Here is a 19261-nt window from a genome sequence, read left to right on the forward strand (position 1 = left end):
CTTCCACTGCCTTCCCAGGCACACCAGCAGGGAGCTGGATCAGAACTGGAACAGCCAGGATGCAACTGGTGCTGTGATTATGGGATGCCATCATAAGCGGCAGCTAACCCCTTGCACCACAATGCTGGCCCCTTTTTCCCTTTTTTTAATGATAGAATGTATGCTTACATAATTTGCTTATAATTTTAAAGTCATATTTCTGAAGAAAGTGATACTTCAGTATTACTAAATGTTAGCAGACAGGGCTGGTGTTGTGGTATAGCAGGTTAAGCAGCTACTTGCAACGCAGGCATCCCGTAGAGGCACTGCTTCATATCCTGGCTGCCCTGCTTCCAGTCCAGCTGCCTGCTAATGAGCCTGGGAAAGCAGCAGAGGATGACCATAAAGATCCTGACTCCTGGCTTCAGCTTGTCCTAGCCCCAGCCATTGAGGCCATTTGGGAAATGAACCAGCGTACAGAAGATCCTTCTCTCTATCTCCTCCTCCCCCATAATTCTGCCTTTCAAGTAAATAAAATCTTAAAAAAAAAAAATGTAACTGTTAATTCTGTTAAAATGTAGGTATTATGTTATTACTTGTGTGATTACTTGATGATAGCCAGTGTTGTACTTAGGTATTTAATGTATTTTTAAGCCTTGCTCCACATTGTGTATCCATTTTTGTTTATGTATAGTAGTTAGACTTTGCAAATGTTTTGTTGATTTATATTTTTAGGGAAAAAAAAAGATCTTCTAGCTCAATTACTTGAGCCTGTTGAGGCACTGTGCAGACTGTAGCTACCAGTATCCACAGGAAAATACATACAGCTCCTGTGAGGACAGCTGAGCAACCCCAAATATATGAAATGATAAAAACTCTAGTCATCCTTCGTAAAAAGTTCAGAGTACACCACATCTTTGGTGTGTTCAGGAACAAGTTGGCAAATGAAGCAAACTAAAATTAAAGTACATTGATTCCAGCAGTATTGTACCTGTTATTTTTTAGTCACTGGGGGATTTCAAGGATTTTTTTTTTTTTTTTTTTTTTTGGCTGTCATTTTGATTGCTGTTTACCTGATAGCTACCTGTTAGTGAAATGTGTAATCCTATGCTGAAAACACTTACCAGTGGACCTAGCGCTGTGGTGTAGGGGCTAAAGCCACTGCCTGCAGTGCCAGCATCCCATATGGGCACCAGTGCAAGCCCTGGCTGCTCCACTTCCAATCCAGCTCTCTGCTAGGTCCTGGGAAAGCCGTAGAAGATGGCCTGTCGCTCCCCCTCTTCGTGGAGGAGCAACACTAAACCCTGCCTAGGCTTCATATCCGAGTCACGGCACCATTATGTCGCTCCCCGTCTTCGTGGAGGAACGACACAGGACCCTGCGCTGTTCTTTCGTCTGCTCGGCCCTCCCCGGGTTTGCTGCTGGTTCTTCCCGGGTTGGCTACTGTCCCTTCCACCTCCGTGGAAGGGCGGTTCCCCCTGCCACATTCCCCACTTCCGCAGGGGAGCGGCACACCGCCGGCCGGCTCTCTCGGGGGCTGCACAGGTTCCCTTAGATGTTCCCCTTAGATGTTCCTCGTGCATGCCGTCTCTCTCCTCCTTTATAGTCCTCCTCTGCCAATCCCAACTCGGCTGCCCACACGCCGAGTACGCTGCTCTCCTCCAATCAGGAGCAAGTCCTACAGTTTATTGGTTGAACTGGAGGCAGCTGTGTAGAAGCTGTTTTCTTCTCTCCCAGCGCCATATTGTGGGAGAGCAGGTGTATAGAATAAGTCTTAATTCCAGTAACAGTCTAGTCCGAGCTGCTCCCCACAATGGCCCAAGTCCTTGGGCCCCTGCACCCATGTGGGAGATCCGGAGGAAGCTTCTGGCTCCTGGCTTTGGATTGGCCCAGCTCCAGCCATTGTAGCCATTTAGGCAGTGAACCAGCAGATGGAAGACCTGTCTCTCTGCTTCTCTCAGTAACTCTGCCTTTCAAATAAATAAATAAATCTTAAAAAAAAAAAAAGTCAGACGATGTCTCCATGTACAGAGCTTATAACCTAGTGATTTGTTATAGAAGAAAAACATTACATAACATTTTTGTCTTCTTTGAAGATGCATTACCAAATATTGACAGATGAGTGGGGATGATAAGGTGAGTATACAGGTACTGGAGAAAACAGGCTGCCGTTTCACCCTTGTTTTCTGTTGTCCACTTTCCTGGACCTTGCAGCATGTTAGCCGCTTGCAAAACCCCTCAAGAAGCAGCACAGGTGTCACAGGAAGGACAGAAGATGTTTGAGAAACTTGAGAAGTCCACAAAGCCCATCGTAGCTGCCATCAGTGGATCCTGCCTGGGAGGAGGACTCGAGGTACAGATCTATTCCTGTCATTGAAGCTGTCCAGTTCCATGGTGGGTTCAGCAGCAGTACACCTTCACGTTACTATTTGTCTGAAAACAAGGAGCAAAAGAAAATAACATTTGCTGAGCATATATCACATGCTGGGCTCCATGCTAGACACTCACATGCCCTAAGGAGATTGTGGCTGGTTCTAAAGATGGGCAGGAGTTGATTAATCCACGAATGGTGGAAAAAGCATTTCACATGTGGTGTGGTGTGAACAAAAGCAAGTCTGAGCAAACCCTTCTAGGGTACCACAGGTAGGCCTGCCTAACTGGAAAGTGTCTCCAGAGGGTACAGGCCTTCTTTACTTGGAGTCCAGATAAATTACCTGTGCGTTTTTATATTGAGAACAGCTGTAACTTTCAGCAGAGTTTTTTGAGGATATCCTTAACCAAAAAAGAGGTTAATAAATCAGGAAAAAGTTATTTAAAAAAAACATGAAAAGGTAAATTGTGGAAGGCATCAAATGCCAGCCTGAGGAGTTCCTGGGTATTTGGGGGGGTACATTCCTGCTTTATAAGTAATCAAAGCATTTTCTGACATTTGAATTTTCTTTGATTTGTTTGAAGCTTGCCATTTCATGCCAATACAGAATAGCAATAAAAGATAGAAAAACAGTATTAGGAGTCCCTGAAGTCTTGCTGGGGATCTTGCCAGGAGCAGGAGGCACACAGAGGCTGCCCAAAATGGTAAGTTTGAGACCCTTCCCACTTTGTGAACTTTAGAATTTCAGCAACCGTTTGCCCCTTCACATCTATTTCCTCTTGTACAAAATGCATAATATTTCATTGTAGAATTTTGAAATCTCAAATAATATATGATTACATAGGATCAATGACAGATTTTTATTCTTGGTATAAGTTTTATCAATTCCACAAAAACTTTTTTTTTTTTAATATTTATTTATTTGAAAGGCAAAATGACAAGGTGAGACAGAGAGAGAGAAATCTTCCATCCACAGGTTCACTCCCGAGATGGCTATAACAGCCAGGTCTAGGCCAGGCCAAAGCCAGGAGCCAGGAGCACCATCTTGGTCTCCCATGTTCCACTGCCTTCCCAGGACACTGGATCAGAATTAGGGTGGCCAGGATTTGAACTGGCACTCTGATATGGGATTCCAGTGTTGCAACTGGCAGCTTAATCCTCTGTATGCCAGCCTCACCAGGAATTATTGATCAGAGTCCTTTTTTAGTCTCTGAAAGGGTGACAAATAAGAAATATGTCTTTTCTGAAACTTACAGTTTGTTCCTTGGTCCATATTTCATGGTAAATCTAAGAGATAAAATCTGGTTCAGCATTTTTTTTAAAGAGAGATTTATTTATTTATTTATTTGAAAGGCAGAGTTAGAGAAGGGGAGACAGAGAGTGAGGTCTTACATCCGCTGGTTCACTCCCCAGATGGAACAGCCAGGATCGAAGCAACAGCCGTCTGGGATGCCGTCACTGCAGGCGGCCGCTTTGCCCACTGTGCCATCAGGGCTGGCCCCAAATTTCTTATTTTAACATTTAGTCATTTGAGTGTTAGTAAACTATAATCGTTACTCTGATTTTTTTTTTTTCCTCTATAATGTGATCTTTGCTTGCCTGATAGGTAGGTGTGCCTGCTGCTTTTGACATGATGCTGACTGGTAGAAGCATTCGTGCAGACAGAGCAAAGAAGATGGGACTAGTTGATCAACTGGTAGAACCCTTGGGTGAGTGTTAGCCTATCTCATAGTCGGGCTTAGGAAGTTATTTACTTTTTTAAAGAGTTCATCTCTTGAATATCAGAGTAAAGTCAAGCTTTTTAAGAAATGAGTAATCATTTTGAGTGACATATTCTAAACTAGTTAACACTAAAAATCATTTTCAATATTGACCTAGTTTCTTTTTTATAATTTGGACATCAGGAGTACAGTATTCAATTGAGTCATTTTTGGCTTTTAAATTGCCCATCTCATTATCCATTCATAATATTCTTTCTGGTTTTTGTGTCAGTATTAATAGTATAATAAACATATGTGGAACAACCAATCTGGGAATTTTAACAATAATTGACATCTACTTATCTGCTATTTCCTCCCATACAATTTCTTTCCCTCCCTTTACCCAAGGAAACCACTATTCTGAATTGCATGTTCATCACCCTCTTGTATTTCTTAATAATCACGGGTACTTCAAAAAGTTCATGGAAAGTGGAATAAAAAATCTGTTTCTTTTGGTGCAAAAAATTTTTTGAAACCCATGCCATCTTTTTTTTTTTTTTTTTTTTTTGACAGGCAGAGTGGACAGTGAGAGAGAGAGACAGAGAGAAAGGTCTTCCTTTGCCGTTGGTTCACCCTCCAATGGCCGCCGCGGCCGGCACGCTGCGGCCGGCGCACCGCGCTGATCCGATGGCAGGAGCCAGGTGCTTTTCCTGGTCTCCCATGGGGTGCAGGGCCCAAGCACTTGGGCCATCCTCCACTGCACTCCCTGGCCACAGCAGAGAGCTGGCCTAGAAGAGGGGCAACCTGGACAGAATCCGGTGCCTCAACCGGGATTAGAACCCGGTGTGCCGGCGCCGCAAGGCGGAGGATTAGCCTAGTGAGCCACGGCGCCGGCCCGCCATCTTTCTTAATTCACATTTCCTGTAAACCTTTTGAAGACTCCTCTTGGATTTCAGAATTCTTTTGCACCAAAATAAACTTACTCTTTTTTTTTTAAAGATTTATTTATTTATTTGAAAGAGTTACACAGAGAGAGGAGAGGTAGAGAGAGAGAGAGAGAGAAAGGTCTTCCATCCGATGGTTCACTCCCCAGTTGGCCGCAACGGCTGGAGCTGCGCCGATCTGAAGAAAGGAGCCAGGAGCTTCTTCCAGGTCTCCCACATGGGTCCTGGGGCCCAAGCACTTGGGCCATCGTCTACTGCTTTCCCAGTCCGTAGCAGAGAGCTGGATTGGAAGTGGAGCATCTGGGGCTAGAACCGGTGCCCATATGAGATGTCAGCACTTCAGGCCAGGGTGTTAACCCACAGCACTACAGCGCCGGGCCCTAAACTTACTCTTTAATTTCATTTTTCTATGAACTTTTTTTTTTTTTTTTTGACAGGCAGAGTGGACAGTGAGAGAGAGAGAGACAGAGAGAAAGGTCTTCCTTTGCCGTTGGTTCACCCTCCAATGGCCTCCGCGGCCGGCGCGCTGCGGCCAGCGCACCGCGCTGATCCGATGGCAGGAGCGAGGAGCCAGGTGCTTTTCCTGGTCTCCCATGGGGTGCAGGGCCCAAGCACCTGGGCCATCCTCCACTGCACTCCCGGGCCACAGCAGAGAGCTGGCCTGGAAGAGGGGCAACCGGGACAGAATCCGGCGCCCCTACCGGGACTAGAACCCGGTATACCGGCGCCGCTAGGCGGAGGATTAGCTTAGTGAGCCGCGGCGCCGGCCGATTCATTTTTCTATGAACTTTTTGAAGTCCCCTATGATCATGTTGTTGTACAATCTGAGTTTTGACAAATGTGTACAACTGTGTGAATAGCAAGACAGTCAAAACGTAGAACGTTTCTGAATGTAGCCTTCTGTGTCTTCATTCAGCCTAACCCTTCTGAGATGCATCCATATTGTTGCATATGTCAGCAGTGGTAGCTTAACCCACTGTGCAACAAAGCCAGCCCCAAGTTTATCTCTTATGGGTCATGATGCTATTGGTATGGTATTTAAGAAATATTTTTCTAACTTCAAGATCACAATGATTTTCTTCTGTGCTTGCTTCAGGTTGTTTTCTAGTTTTAGCTTTTATATTTTGTTCTGTGACCCATTTCAAGTCTTTTGTATATAATGCTGAGGTAAGGATTGAAGGTCTTTTATTCTTTTTGCATGTGAAAATCCAAATGTTCCAGCACTATTTGTTAAGACTATTCTTTCTCAAGTGGAGTAATTTAACATTTTTGTAAACAGTTTGTTGACCTTATGTGTTTGAACCTATAATCTGGGTTCCTTATCCCAAGGTATCTTTCTATCTTACCCTAAACCAGTATCACATTGTCTTTATTATTATATTTTATAGTAAATCTTGAAATCAGGAAATACACATCCTCCTACTTAAAGTCATTTCCTATGTCCTTTGAATTTGCAAATAAATTTCTTAACCATCTTGTCCATATCTACAAAAATACCTGCTAGGATTTTGATTAGAATTACATGGGATCAATATATCAATTTGGAGAGAGTTGGTATCTTTAGAATATTGTTATTTCATCTATGAACATAGTAGAGCTCTCTATTTATTGTATTTCCCAGTGAACAGCTCTTCCCCATATTTGGTTAAATTTTTAAAAAATATTTATTTATTTGAAAGGCAGAATTACATAGAGGCAGAAGCAGAGAGAGGTCTTCCAATCGCTGGTTCACTCCCCAGATGGCCACAATGGCTGGAGCTGGGCCTGTCTGAAGCCAGGAGCCAAGAGTTTCTTCTGGGTCTCCCATGTGGGTGCAGGAGCCCAAGCACTTGGGCCATATTCTACTGCTTTCCCAGGCCACAGCAGAGAGCTGGATCGGAAATGGAGCAGCCAGGACTTGAACTGGAGCCCATATGGGATGTCCGCACTATAGACAACGGCTTTACTCGCTATGCCACAGCACCGGCCCTATATTTGGTTAAATTAATATTTGGAAATTTCATATTTTTAGGTCATTAAATTTTTTAAACCTTCAATTTTTTATTAATGTCCAGGATGTATAAACATAGTTGATTTTCAAGTGTGGACCAGAATCCAGTGACTTTGTTAAACTCATTTATTTGTTTTTTGGTAGATTCCAAAGGATTTTCTATATAGGTAATCATGTTGTCTACAAATAAAGTTAGTTTACCTTCTTCAAATTCTTTCAAATCTGGATGCCATTTATTTGTTTTTCTTGACTTACTGCAGTGGCTAAGACAATATTGGATAGAAGCGATAAAAGCAGCTATTAACATGATTTCAATTTTAAAGGGAAAGTGCTCACCAGTAAGTATAATGCAGCTGTGATGTTTTTCTTTTTTTTTTTTTAAGATTTTATTTATTTATATGAGAGGTAGAGTTACAGACAGTGAGAGGGAGAGACAGAGAGAAAGGTCTTCCTTCCATTGGTTCACTCCCCAGATGGCTGAAATGGCCGGAGCTGCACCAATCCGAAGCCAGGAGTCAGGTGCTTCTTTCTGGTCTCCCATGCGGGTGCAGTGGCCCAAGCACTTGGGCCATTTTCTACTGCTTCCCAGTCCATAGCAGAGAGCTGAATTGGAAGAGGGGCAACCATATGGGATGCTGGCACTACAGGCGGAGGATTAACCTACTGTGCCACAGGGCCACCCCTGCTGTGATGTTTTTCATATATGCCCCTTATGGGCTGAAGAGGTTCCCTTTTATTTATAGTTTACAGAGAATGACTGTTGAATAATGTCAGATACTTTTCCTGTATCTATTGAGATAATTGTGTATGTGTTTTTTTTTCTTTTTCAGTCTATTAGTAGTAGTGTCACTTAGAGCAATTTTTTTTCAAGATTTTATTTATTTATTTGAGAGGCAGAGTTAACAGAGAGAGTCCATCCACTAGTTCACTCCCCAAATGGCCACAGCGGCAGAAGCTGAGCCAATCCAAAACCAGGAGCGAGGAGCTTCCTTTGGGTCTCTCATGTGGGTCTAGGGGCCCAAGGACTTGGGCCATCTTCTCTGCTTTCCCAGGCCACAGCAAAGAGCTAGATTGGAAGAGGAGCAACCAGGACATGAACCAGCACCCATATGGGATGCAGTGCTGCAGGCAGAGGCTTAACCTACTAAGCCACAGCACTGGCCCACTTACAACAATGTTTTTATCATTAAAACAGCCTTTCATTCCTGAAATAAACTCCACATGGTCATAATGTATTTATCCTTTTTATAAATTCCTAGCTGTATCAGCTAAGAATTTTTTTTTAAGATTTATTATTTATTTTAAATGCAGAGTTACAGAGAGGAGGAGCGAGGTCTTCCACCTGTTAGTTCACTCCCTGAATGGCTGCAACAGCCTGGGCTGGGCTGGACTGACTAAAGCCAAGAGCCAGGTCTCCCACATGGGTAGTAGGGGCCAAAACACTTAGACTACCTTCTGCTGCTTTTGCAGGCACATTAGCAGGAAGTTGAAAAGCTGAGACTCTGACCGGCACCTATATGGGATGCTGGCATCACAGGGAGTGGCTAACCTACTGCACCACAACACCGACTCCCATATGTCTAGTTGGGAGGGGTAATGGTCTCAAGATTAATTATTTTGTGATATCTTTTGCCTGGTGTTGGTATTAAAGTAATGTAGCTTCATAAAATGACTTGGGGGCGGCACCACGGCTCACTAGGCTAATCCTCCACCTGGGGCTCCGGTTCTGTCCCAGTTGCTCCTCTTCCAGTCCAGCTCTCTGCTGTGGCCTGGGAAGGCAGTGGAGGATGGCCCAAGTGCTTGGGCCCTGCACCCTCATGGGAGACCAGGAGGAAGCACCTGGCTCCTGGCTTCAGATCAGCACAGCGCCGGCCGTAGCGGCCATTTGTGGGGTGAACCAACAGAAGGAAGACCTCTCTCTCTCTCTCTCTCTCTCTCTCTCTCTCTCTCTCACTGTCTAACTCTGCCTGTCAAAAAAGAAAAAGAGAAAGATTATTCATAATCCTTCCATGTTATTGTTTCAATGTGTTTGTACTCTATAATGACATCTCCTCTTTCTTTCATGGTATTGAGTGTTTGTTAACTGATCATGAACTTGTCACATTTATAAAATGCCTGCATAGCAACTTCTAGACTGGTGTGTATTGAGTAACTAGAGATTGTAGTCTATCTGACTACATTCTAAACTGACACATTGGAAAACTATCACTGTGCACCCCTTGTCAATTTGACAGCCACACATGTCTCCTACCCTACTTAATCTCAAAGATAGACAGTAACAAAGTCACCCTTCCAGCACACTTAAGGTAGCTGTCCTGCACGCTACCAAAACTACTTCCTTTCCCCTGAAGAAGATGCCAAGTAAGTCCTGGGGTGAACTTCACTCTCCTCTGAGGCCCTGTAACACAGTGCTGTGATAAAGTTAACAGTTACCATCAACATCCGATGGGTGAGAAGAAGCTAAGAGAGAAGAGACACTTGCTTACTTAGGTATGAACCTGCAACAACAGAAAACAGCAACACTGTGGCTGTTGGAGTGCTCATTTCCATCAGGAGCTCGGCTGTTCTGGAGAGTGGGCTGCCCTGCCTGGGGCAGAGGAGCTGATTAAAACAACAGACCCAGCTGAGAGTGACCAGGAAGCCTTTACTCCCCGAAATTTCACTGAAAGGTTAAAGCCAGAGAGAGCACTGCGTCTCCCTGCGTGGTTTTCCCTGTGGAATGGTGCGCAGGCTGTGGGTTAGCACACAGCAGAGCTCGGCTCGCTATCAGGGAGCCCTGGACGAGACTCGTGCTTTACGGACCCCTGGCTGGGCGCTGGCTGGAGCAGGAGGAAAACGTCTTAAAGATGTTTCCTTTCCATCCTCAGTAGCAAGGTCTTGGCCGGAGGCCCCCTGTAGGAAGTGGATATGGAGAGGTCTGTACTGGGAGTAGGAATGTGTGTAAGAGGCCCGAGTCCTTCACTGCCACCCCCTCGGGGACTGCCATGCACTTGCACACCGAGTCTGGTGTGGGCAGGACAGGAGTTCCACTACCCATCCTGTGTTTCCTTTGCTCTTTGGAGAACCTCAGCTGGTCATGACTCTGCCTGGTGGGGTAACCCTCATTGCTTAAAGGTCAAAGCCACGAGCAGTCTGGTTTGAATTGAATTGTAGCTTTCCACTGCCCAATTGCATATCATGGAAGTACTGAGAGACACCCTGAGGGACCCCCATATTTGAAACATTGTTTTCCACCCAGATTCCCCTTGATAATCAGATGAATCAGCCCAGCCTGTACAGTAACAGTCTCCTCTGCCTGATGATTCAGAAACGTGAGAAGTAGCCAAATGGCAGGCAGTCTTAGCTCCCAGTTCAGTAGGACCGTTGTTTCCTGGTGGGAATATTCCTGTCTTTGGAATTAAATCCTCTGTACCAGCAGAACCTGAAGTCACAGAGACAGGAAGCAAAGATACTGCTAGTAGGTGAAGTCACTAGGGTTAATAGCAGAACCATTTCTCCTTGTTCACCTTGATTCTTTAAATCCTGGATAAGGGAGAAATTTCACCAGGTATTGCAGACTGATTTATAACATGCATACACGGCCTCCTGGAGGACACTGACCCAGTCCTGCCAAGTATGACCACTTGGCTGGCACTGTAGTTGAATTTTTTTTTTTTATTAAAGATCTATTTATTTTATTTGAAGGGCAGAGTGACAGAGAGGGAAAGAGGGATCATCCATCCCACTGGTTCACTCCCCAAATGGCTGCAGCGGCCGGAGCTGGGCCAGTCTGAAGCCAGGAGCCAAGAGCTGCTTCCAGGTCTCCCATGTGGGTTTAGGGGCCCAAGCACTTGAGCCATCTTCACTGCTTTTTCCCAGGCCATTAGCAGGGAGCTGGATTGGAAGTAGAGCAGCTGGGGCTGGAACCTGCATCCGTTTGGGATGCTGGCACACACAGCAGGTGGCAGCTTTACTTGTACACCACAGTGCTGGTCCCTTTAACTGAGTCTTCAGAACTCCTTCCACATTTCCAGCCAGCCAGCTGCTACATGATAGTGGGGATCATGGTGAAACCAGTGTGTCTCATTAGCATGGCCCATTGCTGCACTTCTGCTGTAAAGTGAGGGTCTTCATTAAAAGCAGTGCCTGGAGCCAGCACTGTGGTGTAGCAGGTAAAGCCGCCACCTGCAGTGCTAGCATCCCATGTGGGTGCCAGTTCGAGTCCCAGCTGCTCTACTTCTGATCCAACTCTGCTATGGCCTGGGAAAGCAGCAGAGTATGGCCCAAATCCTTAGGGCCCCTGCAGCAGTGTGAGACCCAGATCAGCCCAGCTCTGGTTGTTGCAGTCATTTGGGTTGTGAACTGACAGATGGAAGACTTCTCTCTCTCTGCTTCTGCCTCTCTGTACCTCTGCCTTTCAAATAAATAAAATGGATCTTTTTTGAAAAAAAAAAAAAATTTAAAAGGCAGTGTAGTATAGAACACCGTAGTGGTGGGTACAGCATTCTGAAAGTCCACAGCAGTAGTTTTGCAGAAGCTTGCATTGGAGACAAATTCAAATCCACAGTAAGTGTTTCTTGCAGTAAGAATCAGAGCAGTGCCCTTTCCCTGAAGGACAGTGCGGTGTGGTCAGCCTGCCTCCAGGTGGCTGCCTGCTCACTCTGGGGAGTCCTCGTCTGAGGGATCCGGTGTTGGTCTCTACTGCTGGCTGACTGGGCAGCTGACGGTGGCTGTAGCCAGGCCCATGATGCATGAATAAGCTCCACGCCTGCCATCACCTCCGCTGTACTCATGAGATAGTGACAGGAGGGCTTGGGGAAGGGGAGGAACTGGCAGCCACAGATCAGATCACCTGACCCCTGCATCATTGAAATCCTCTGCTGAGGTCATTGTTGGGTGAGCGTTAGCTTGGGTCACACCTATTTTCACGTTCTTTGCCTGTTCAGAGAGGTCTTTCTGTAGACATGCCATGTGTACTTGTGTACTTGCTAGGGCTGCTGTAAAAAAATCCCACAGAGTGGGTGGCATGATTCAACCACACATTGATTTTCTCACAGTTCTGGAAGCTGGAAGTCCAGATCAGGTGTGGAGGTTTGGTTCTTCTGAAACCTGTTGAGCTTGCAGATGGCTGCACTCTCCGTGTGTCTTCTCACATGGTCTTTGCTGTGTGTGCATATGTCCTTGCTGTCCCTTCTGTGTGTCTGAATTTCCTCTTATAAGGACGCCTGTCAGATAGAAATAGTGTTGTGGGACAATGAGGGCAACCCGGGTTCTTGTGTCAAATTGAGAATTTCCACGCAGTGAGCCAGTGAGGTGTGTTGAAGGCAGTATACCTGCTACAGCGGTCAGGAGGGGACTCCAGAGGGCGGATTGCCAGAGAAGCTCTCAAGTACTGCTCTTTTATATACAAAGTGGCCCCTTTCTAAAAAAGTCTGGATTTAACCAATCAGGCGAGGGGCAGGATGACAAGCAATCAGGAGGCAGGGACGTTATTTCACACACAGCTGAGATACTTAGAAGAGTACACTTTGATTTTTCCCTCTCCTTTGTGCTGTTTTGTTAAATATTTTCTGTTTTTAAAAGATTTGTGGCCGGCGCCACAGCTCACTAGGCTAATCCTCCGCCTAGCGGCGCCGGCACACCGGGTTCTAGTCCCGGTTGGGGTGCCAGATTCTGTCCCGGTTGCCCCTCTTCCAGGCCAGCTCTCTGCTGTGGCCAGGGAGTGCAGTGGAGGATGGCCCAAGTGCTTGGGCCCTGCACCCCATGGGAGACCAGGAGAAGCACCTGGCTCCTGGCTTCGGATCAGCGCGATGCACCGGCCGCAGCGCGCCGGCTGCAGCGGCCATTGGAGGGTGAACCAACGACAAGAAGACCTTTCTCTCTGTCTCTCTCTCACTGTCCACTCTGCCTGTCAAAAAATTTTTAAAAATTTAAAAGAAGATTCGTTTGGGGCTGGTGCTGTGGTGTAGCGGGTAAAGCCACAGCCTGCAACACTGGCATCCTATATGGGTTCTTGTTCAAGGCCCAGCTGCTCCATTTCCAATCCAGCTCTCTGATGTGGCCTGGGAAAGCAGTGGGAGATGGCCCATACACCTGTGTGGGAGACCTGGAGGGAGCTCCTGGCTCCTGACTTTGGATTGGCCCAGCTCCAGCCGTTGCGGCCAGTTGGAGAGTGAACCAGCGGATGGAGGACCTCTCTGTCTGCCTCTCCTTCTCTCTCTGTGTAATTCTGACTTTCAAATAAATAAATAATCTTAAAAGATTCATTTATTTATTTATTTGAAAATCAGTATTATAACGAGAGAGGGAGAGAGACAGATTTTCTACCTGCTGGTTCCCTCCCCAAATGGCCACAACAACCAGGGCTGGCCAGGCCAAAGCCAGGAGCCAGGAGCTTCATCCAGGTCCCCCTTTTGGATACAGAGGCCCAAGAACTTGGGACATTTTCTGCAGTTTTCCCAGGCACATTAACAGGGAGCTAGATTGGAAGTGGAGCAGCTGGGATTCGAACCACTACCCACATTGGATGCTGGTGCTGCAGAGAGCAGCTTAACCTGCTGCAGTACAGCACCGGCCCCTATACATCTTATTTTTATATATGTTATAAATTCAACCTATTGGTTTTTCTGTTTTAAATAATTGTCTTATTTATTTATTTTATTTGAAAGAGCTACACAGAGAGAGAAGGAGAGGCAGAGAGAGAGAGAGAGAGGTCTTCCATCCACTGGTTCACTCCCCAGTTGGCTGCAACGGCCAGAACTGCACCGAACTGAAGCCAGGAACCAGGAGCTTCCTCCAGGTGTTCCCACGTGGGTGCAGGGGCCCAAGGACTTGGGCCATCTTCTGCTTTCCCAGGCCATAGCAGAGAGCTGAATCAGAAGTGGAACAGCCAGGACTTGAACTAGTGCCCATAAGGGGTGTTGGCACTGGAGGCGGCAGCTTTACCCACCACGCCACAGTACTGGCCCCTAGATAATTAAAGAAATTAAAAATGGGGGAACAGCATTGTGGTACAGTGGGTTAAACAGCCACCTGCAACACCACATCCCATTACGACTGCTAGTTTGAGTTCCAGCTGTTCCACTTCCAGTGCAGCTGCCTACTGTTGCGCTTGGGAAACAACAATAGATGGCCTAAATGCCTGGGTCCCTGCCACTCCAGGTGGAGTTCCTGCCCCTGGCTTCGGCCTAGCCCATCCCCAGCTGTCGTGGCCATTTATGAAATGAACCCGCAGATGGAAGATCAATATCTATCTCTCTCTCTCTCTCTCCCCCCTCCTCCCTTTCCCTCTCCCTCCTCCCTCCCTCCCTGTAACTCTGTCTTTCAAACAAATAAAGTAAACCTTTACAACAGGCGCATTCTCCTATTTTAAAAAGTGCTTGTTTGTTACCATATGTGGCACTGTTTCTCCCTGTGTAGATCCAGAGTCCCATCTTGTTTGGCTTTCTCTCAACCTGGAGAACTCCTTCAGCACTGTTTGTAGCGTGCATCTGCTGGCAGTTTTAAATCTCTTGCCTTTTTCTTCTTGTCTGAATCAGTATTGCAACTTCATTTTTAAAGATATTTTTGTTTAGTGTAGAATTCCAGATAGCCAGTGTTTTCTTTTGGTGCCTTATAGATGCCTCCATCATGTTGTGACTTGCTGTCCTGGGATGAAAAGTACTGTTGCGGGGGTCTGTTCTTTCACGGATCATGTGTCATTTGTCCCTTCTGGCTGCTCTCAGATTTCCCCTTTAGGACTGGTTTTAGTAATTTGTTTATGATGTGCCATGATCTGTTGGTTTTTCTTTTGAGTGTTTGTTGTGTATAGGATTCATGGGACATCTTGCATAGGTGGGCTTATAGTCTTCATCAAAATTGGAAATGTCTGTGGCCATTATTTCTTCAAATATTTCTCCATGTCCCTCACCCCTTTTCAGAGATTGCAGTTTCACACATATTGGCTCAGTTGATGTCCCAAAGTGAAGCTCTGGGTTGTTTGTTTCAGTCTTTCTGTTTGTATTTTTGTAGTGCCGGTATTTTCTATTACTGTGTTTCAGGTTTCCTTATGTTTTGTTGATTGTATAATCTATTAATTCAATCCCATGCATTTTTCATTTGGGACATTGGTTTTCTCATCTCTAAAAGTAGATTTGATTCACTCTTTTTAAAGATTTATTTATTTATTTAAAAGGCAATGAGAGAGAGAGAGAGAGAGATTGTCTGTCTATTGGGTCATTCCCTAAATGGCCATGATGGCTGGAACTGAGCCAGGCTGAAGCCAGGAGCCTGGAGCTCCATCTGGGTCTCTTGTGTGGGTGACAGGGGCCCAAGTACTTGGGCCATCTTCCACTGCCTTTGCAGGCACGTTAGCAGAGAGCTGGCTCAGGAGTGGAACAGCCAGACGTGAACCAGCCCACGTATGTGATGTTGGCGTCGCAAGTGGCAGCTTAACCTTCTGTGTCACAATGCCATCTCCTTGATTTATTTCTACATCTTCAATTTCTCTTCATTGTTTTCCCATTTTCCTCAGCATAGGCATGAATTTAAATATCCATTTTAGTATCATATCAGCTAATTCGCCCCCACCCTCCTAGATTTGCCTTTCTCAGTTGATTTGTCTCCTGCCTAGGGCTCACTTTTCCCATGCTGCTCTTCACCTATTTTGGTGGTGCTTGTCCGGCCACAGGTAGTTTCCCGGGGTACATGCACAGAGCAGTACCCAGCCCCGGTGTGGGCAGCAGCAGCAGCTCTTCAGAATAACACTTCACAGGTGCCTGTGGCCCTGCCTCCCTGCAGGGTTATAACCATGTTGGGATTTTTGTGGACCCTTTGTATTTTTACTATTCAGAAGTTTTGGTTTGAGTTATTTTTCCTCCTTCCCTACACAGGTTCAAAACAGGGCACAGGTCTTATGAGAGAGATTTTTGCACCCTTGTTTCCCAAGTTTCACAAGCTTGCACGAGATTGCCTTTTTGACCCCAGCCACTTTGTGCAGCGTGACTCTCACAGACTTTTTTTTTTTTTTTTTTTTTTTGACAGACAGAGTGGACAGAGAGAGAAACAGAGAGAAAGGTCTTCCTTTTGCTGTTGGTTCACTCTCCAATGGCCACCACGGCCGGCGCACCGCGCTGATCTGAAGGCAGGAGCCAGGTGCTTCTCCTGGTCTCCCATGGGGTGCAGGGCCCAAGCACTTGGGCCATCCTCCACTGCGCTCCCTGGCCACAGCAGAGAGCTGGCCTGGAAAGGGGCAACCGGGACAGAATCCGGCACCCCGACCGGGACTAGAACCCGGTGTGCCGGCGCCACTAGGCGGAGGATTAGCCTATTGAGCCGCGGCGCCAGCCCTCTCACAGACTTGATTGAGAGCCTGGCAGGTGTCTGTTCCCAGCCCTGTAATTCTGTCCTTGGGGCTGTTGGGAGCCCTGCTCGTTAATCTCCTGCCTTAACTAGGAACTCAGTTGCATGTTTATTGCAGCCCCTTCCTCCGCTTTGTGTACTAAGCATTGTGATGCCACCACGGGAGACAGCGCCCTGCCTTTCGGACGCAGCCCCTTCAGCCTTCTGCAGTGACTTAGAACGTCGCACATGTTCACAGGGAAAGCTGGCCGTGCACTTGCTTTCTTCTAGCTTCTCATCTGGAGCATATGACCACCAAACACTCAGATGGTTTCACGTTTCCCCAGTCGGAGCCCTCTGCTCAAGGCAACTCCAGCCGTTAGTCCAAGCCCCGACACACGTCGCATACACCAGAAAGAAATGGCCAGCAGTCACTGGCTGCTCTTCCTGCACAGGCGCTTCCTGTGCTGTAATTTTAGTTCACGTATTTGTGTCTCCACAGCTCTCCGATGTCTTTACAAATGGCTTCGCATCCTACCGTGTTTTGGTTTTCTTTTCCCCAGTGTTGCAGGGAGAGAACAGGCTGCACTACATCCTACTCAGAAGTAAAAGTCAGACTGGAATTCCTGAGTTCTTATCTGTGACCAGCTGGTACTCCTTTGCTCAGTGTATGTTCTTTCGTTGAGTCTGTAGTTCATAACTGCGACCAGCCTGTCTCCAGTCCAGAATGCAAAGCTGTGCTGGAGCCTTCACCTTGGCCGCCTGGCTGTTTCCCCGCCTGGGACTGGTCTCAGCCCGATTTGCATTTGAGTCTGCTACATTCGTTTTCACAGGACCAGGACTGAAGCCTCCAGAGGAACGGACAATCGAGTACCTGGAAGAAGTTGCAGTTTCTTTTGCCAAAGGATTAGCTGATAAGAAGATCTCTTCAAAGAGAAACAAGGGATTGATGGAAAGTGAGTGTCACTGTTCCAAACAAAGGCAAAGCTTCCTTCCTGGGAGTTTAGTTTTATTTGCTATAGATTGAAAATGAGCAAGAGGCAAATGTGTCATTTACTCAAAACATAAAGCCAACCCTAAGTGGTATAATAATTTGATTCTAGGATCAAATTCTCAGCCTTTTACGGGCCAGTTAAAACCAGTTTTGGAAACTTCATTTTGAAAAGTTTTAAATATTAATACAGAAATAGAATAGTGTGACAGTGTAATGAACACCCATCTACCCAGGCCAGCTTTAGCCTTTATCAGCTAATTACAGCATGTGTGGAGGAATGCTTAGGTCGGTGTTTAGATTGTATCAGAGTAAAGAGCAGTTCCTTCTGATAGCTGGACCTACTGCTTGTTGGTGCGGTTTGCAAGGCTAACAAGGAAGGGCAGGCCCTTTCCAGGAAGTGTCTGAAAGCATTTTACCTTACAGAATTGACATCGTACGCCATGACCATTCCATTTGTCAGGCAACAGATTTACAAAAAGGTGGAAGAACAAGTGCAAAAGCAGACGAAAGGCCTTTATCCTGCGCCTCTGAAAATCATTGATGTGAGTCTTACCCTGGGCCCCCACTTTCCTGCATTCCCTCCCTTTGTGAAGGGAAATGCTGTGTGTGTCAGACTGCAGTTCTTTCCTTTTTTTTTTTTTTTTAATTTTATTTATTTATTTGAGAAGTAGAGTTACAGACAAAAGGAGAGACAGAGAGAAAGGTCATCCATCTGCTGGTTCACTCCCCAAATGGCCGCAACGGCTGGAGCTGTGCCGATCCAAAGCCAGGAGCTTCTTCCGAGTCTCTCCTATGGGTGCAGGGGCCCAAGCACTTGGGCCATCTTCTACTGCTTTCCCAGGCCACAGCAGAGAGCTGGATCGGAAGAGGAGCAGCCGGGAATAGAACCAGCACAGGATTAACCTACTGCGCCACGGCGCCTGCCCCATGCAGTTCTTGTTCCTGCTACTACAGTTAGTGAGCTAAAAGGGCTCATAGAAAGTGATACATATGGGAGAGATCAGTGCTAAATATATTCACTGATTGATGGGTAAGAAAGTAGGAAAGGGACCTAAGTCATACCAGTGTAACGGGCAGGAAAACACTGGGCACTGATGAAGAAGTCATTGAAACAAGATTGGGGGGTGTATTCTGTCCTTAGTCAAACCTTGTCAGTACCTGAAATCTCTCAAGAACTTCCCCACTGCTGTAATTAGTAAAACGGTGTGATGGTGTAGAGAAGGTGTGAAAAGGATCAAGAACAATTAAAAATGCTTACAGGGTGGAGAAGCCTCTCCCTAATGGTGGACTTCAAACTGTAGAGCGCCTCAGTCTAGAAAGTCCAGGATTAAGAGAGCATATAATCCGAGACTTCTGATTGGAGTATGGGTTGGTTGACGAGTTATTTTGAGCAGAAGACGCTGGAGTACATAAACTATGCAATGTGACCCCTCTGTAGTCACCTCCCAGGCCAGGCTGGGGAGATTAGAAATGCCCATTCCACCATCAGGGCCGAGGGACATTGCCTAGTGCACAGAGGAGGAAGCACTCCTGTGAGCCACAGAGATTGGGACGAGCCTCAGGGGAGCTGATCCGAGCCCCGGAAAATGGGCAGAGGAGGGCAGGCAGAGGAAGGTAGTGCCATGGCCACTTGGGTGGGCAAGCTGAGCAAAGTTAAGGCAGCTGGAAAACTCGATGCTCTTCAAGGAGCATTTAGTGGGGCCGGTGTTGAAAGGGATTAGTGGGATGGCAGTCTCCGGAATCCTAGTAAAGCAGGAGTTCAGAAAGGTGGCAAAAGTGAATCGACACATTTGCCTTTGTCCTGTATTGCTATAAAGAGCCATTTTCATGGTGCAGTGAGTCAAAACAAATGAGGAGAGACAAAATAGAACCTGAATTAGCAAACTGTGTTGGTAATTTAGGCTTGAAGTTTGAACAAGACCCTGAGGTGTAAAAGTAAAAATAGGAAGATAGCAAGAAACCTCCCAAAGAGAGATTGTGAGTTAA

General features: G+C 46.3%; 1 protein-coding gene across 1 annotated transcript in view; it reads left to right on the forward strand.

Annotated features, from left to right (window-relative positions):
- The window catches only part of HADHA (hydroxyacyl-CoA dehydrogenase trifunctional multienzyme complex subunit alpha), a 51783-nt gene that overhangs the window by 9344 nt on the left and 23178 nt on the right, over positions 1–19261 (forward strand). Inside the window, exons 5-9 of the mRNA XM_002709814.6 lie at positions 2194–2332; positions 2935–3054; positions 3957–4059; positions 17115–17237; positions 17699–17817. Of these exons, the coding sequence (XP_002709860.1) occupies positions 2194–2332; positions 2935–3054; positions 3957–4059; positions 17115–17237; positions 17699–17817 (604 nt within the window). The remainder of the gene's footprint in view (positions 1–2193; positions 2333–2934; positions 3055–3956; positions 4060–17114; positions 17238–17698; positions 17818–19261) is intronic.

The sequence above is a fragment of the Oryctolagus cuniculus genome, chromosome 2, assembly GCF_051225735.1.
Source record: "Oryctolagus cuniculus isolate XC-2025 breed Fujian yellow rabbit chromosome 2, ASM5122573v1, whole genome shotgun sequence".
NCBI classification, from domain to species: Eukaryota; Metazoa; Chordata; class Mammalia; order Lagomorpha; family Leporidae; genus Oryctolagus; species Oryctolagus cuniculus.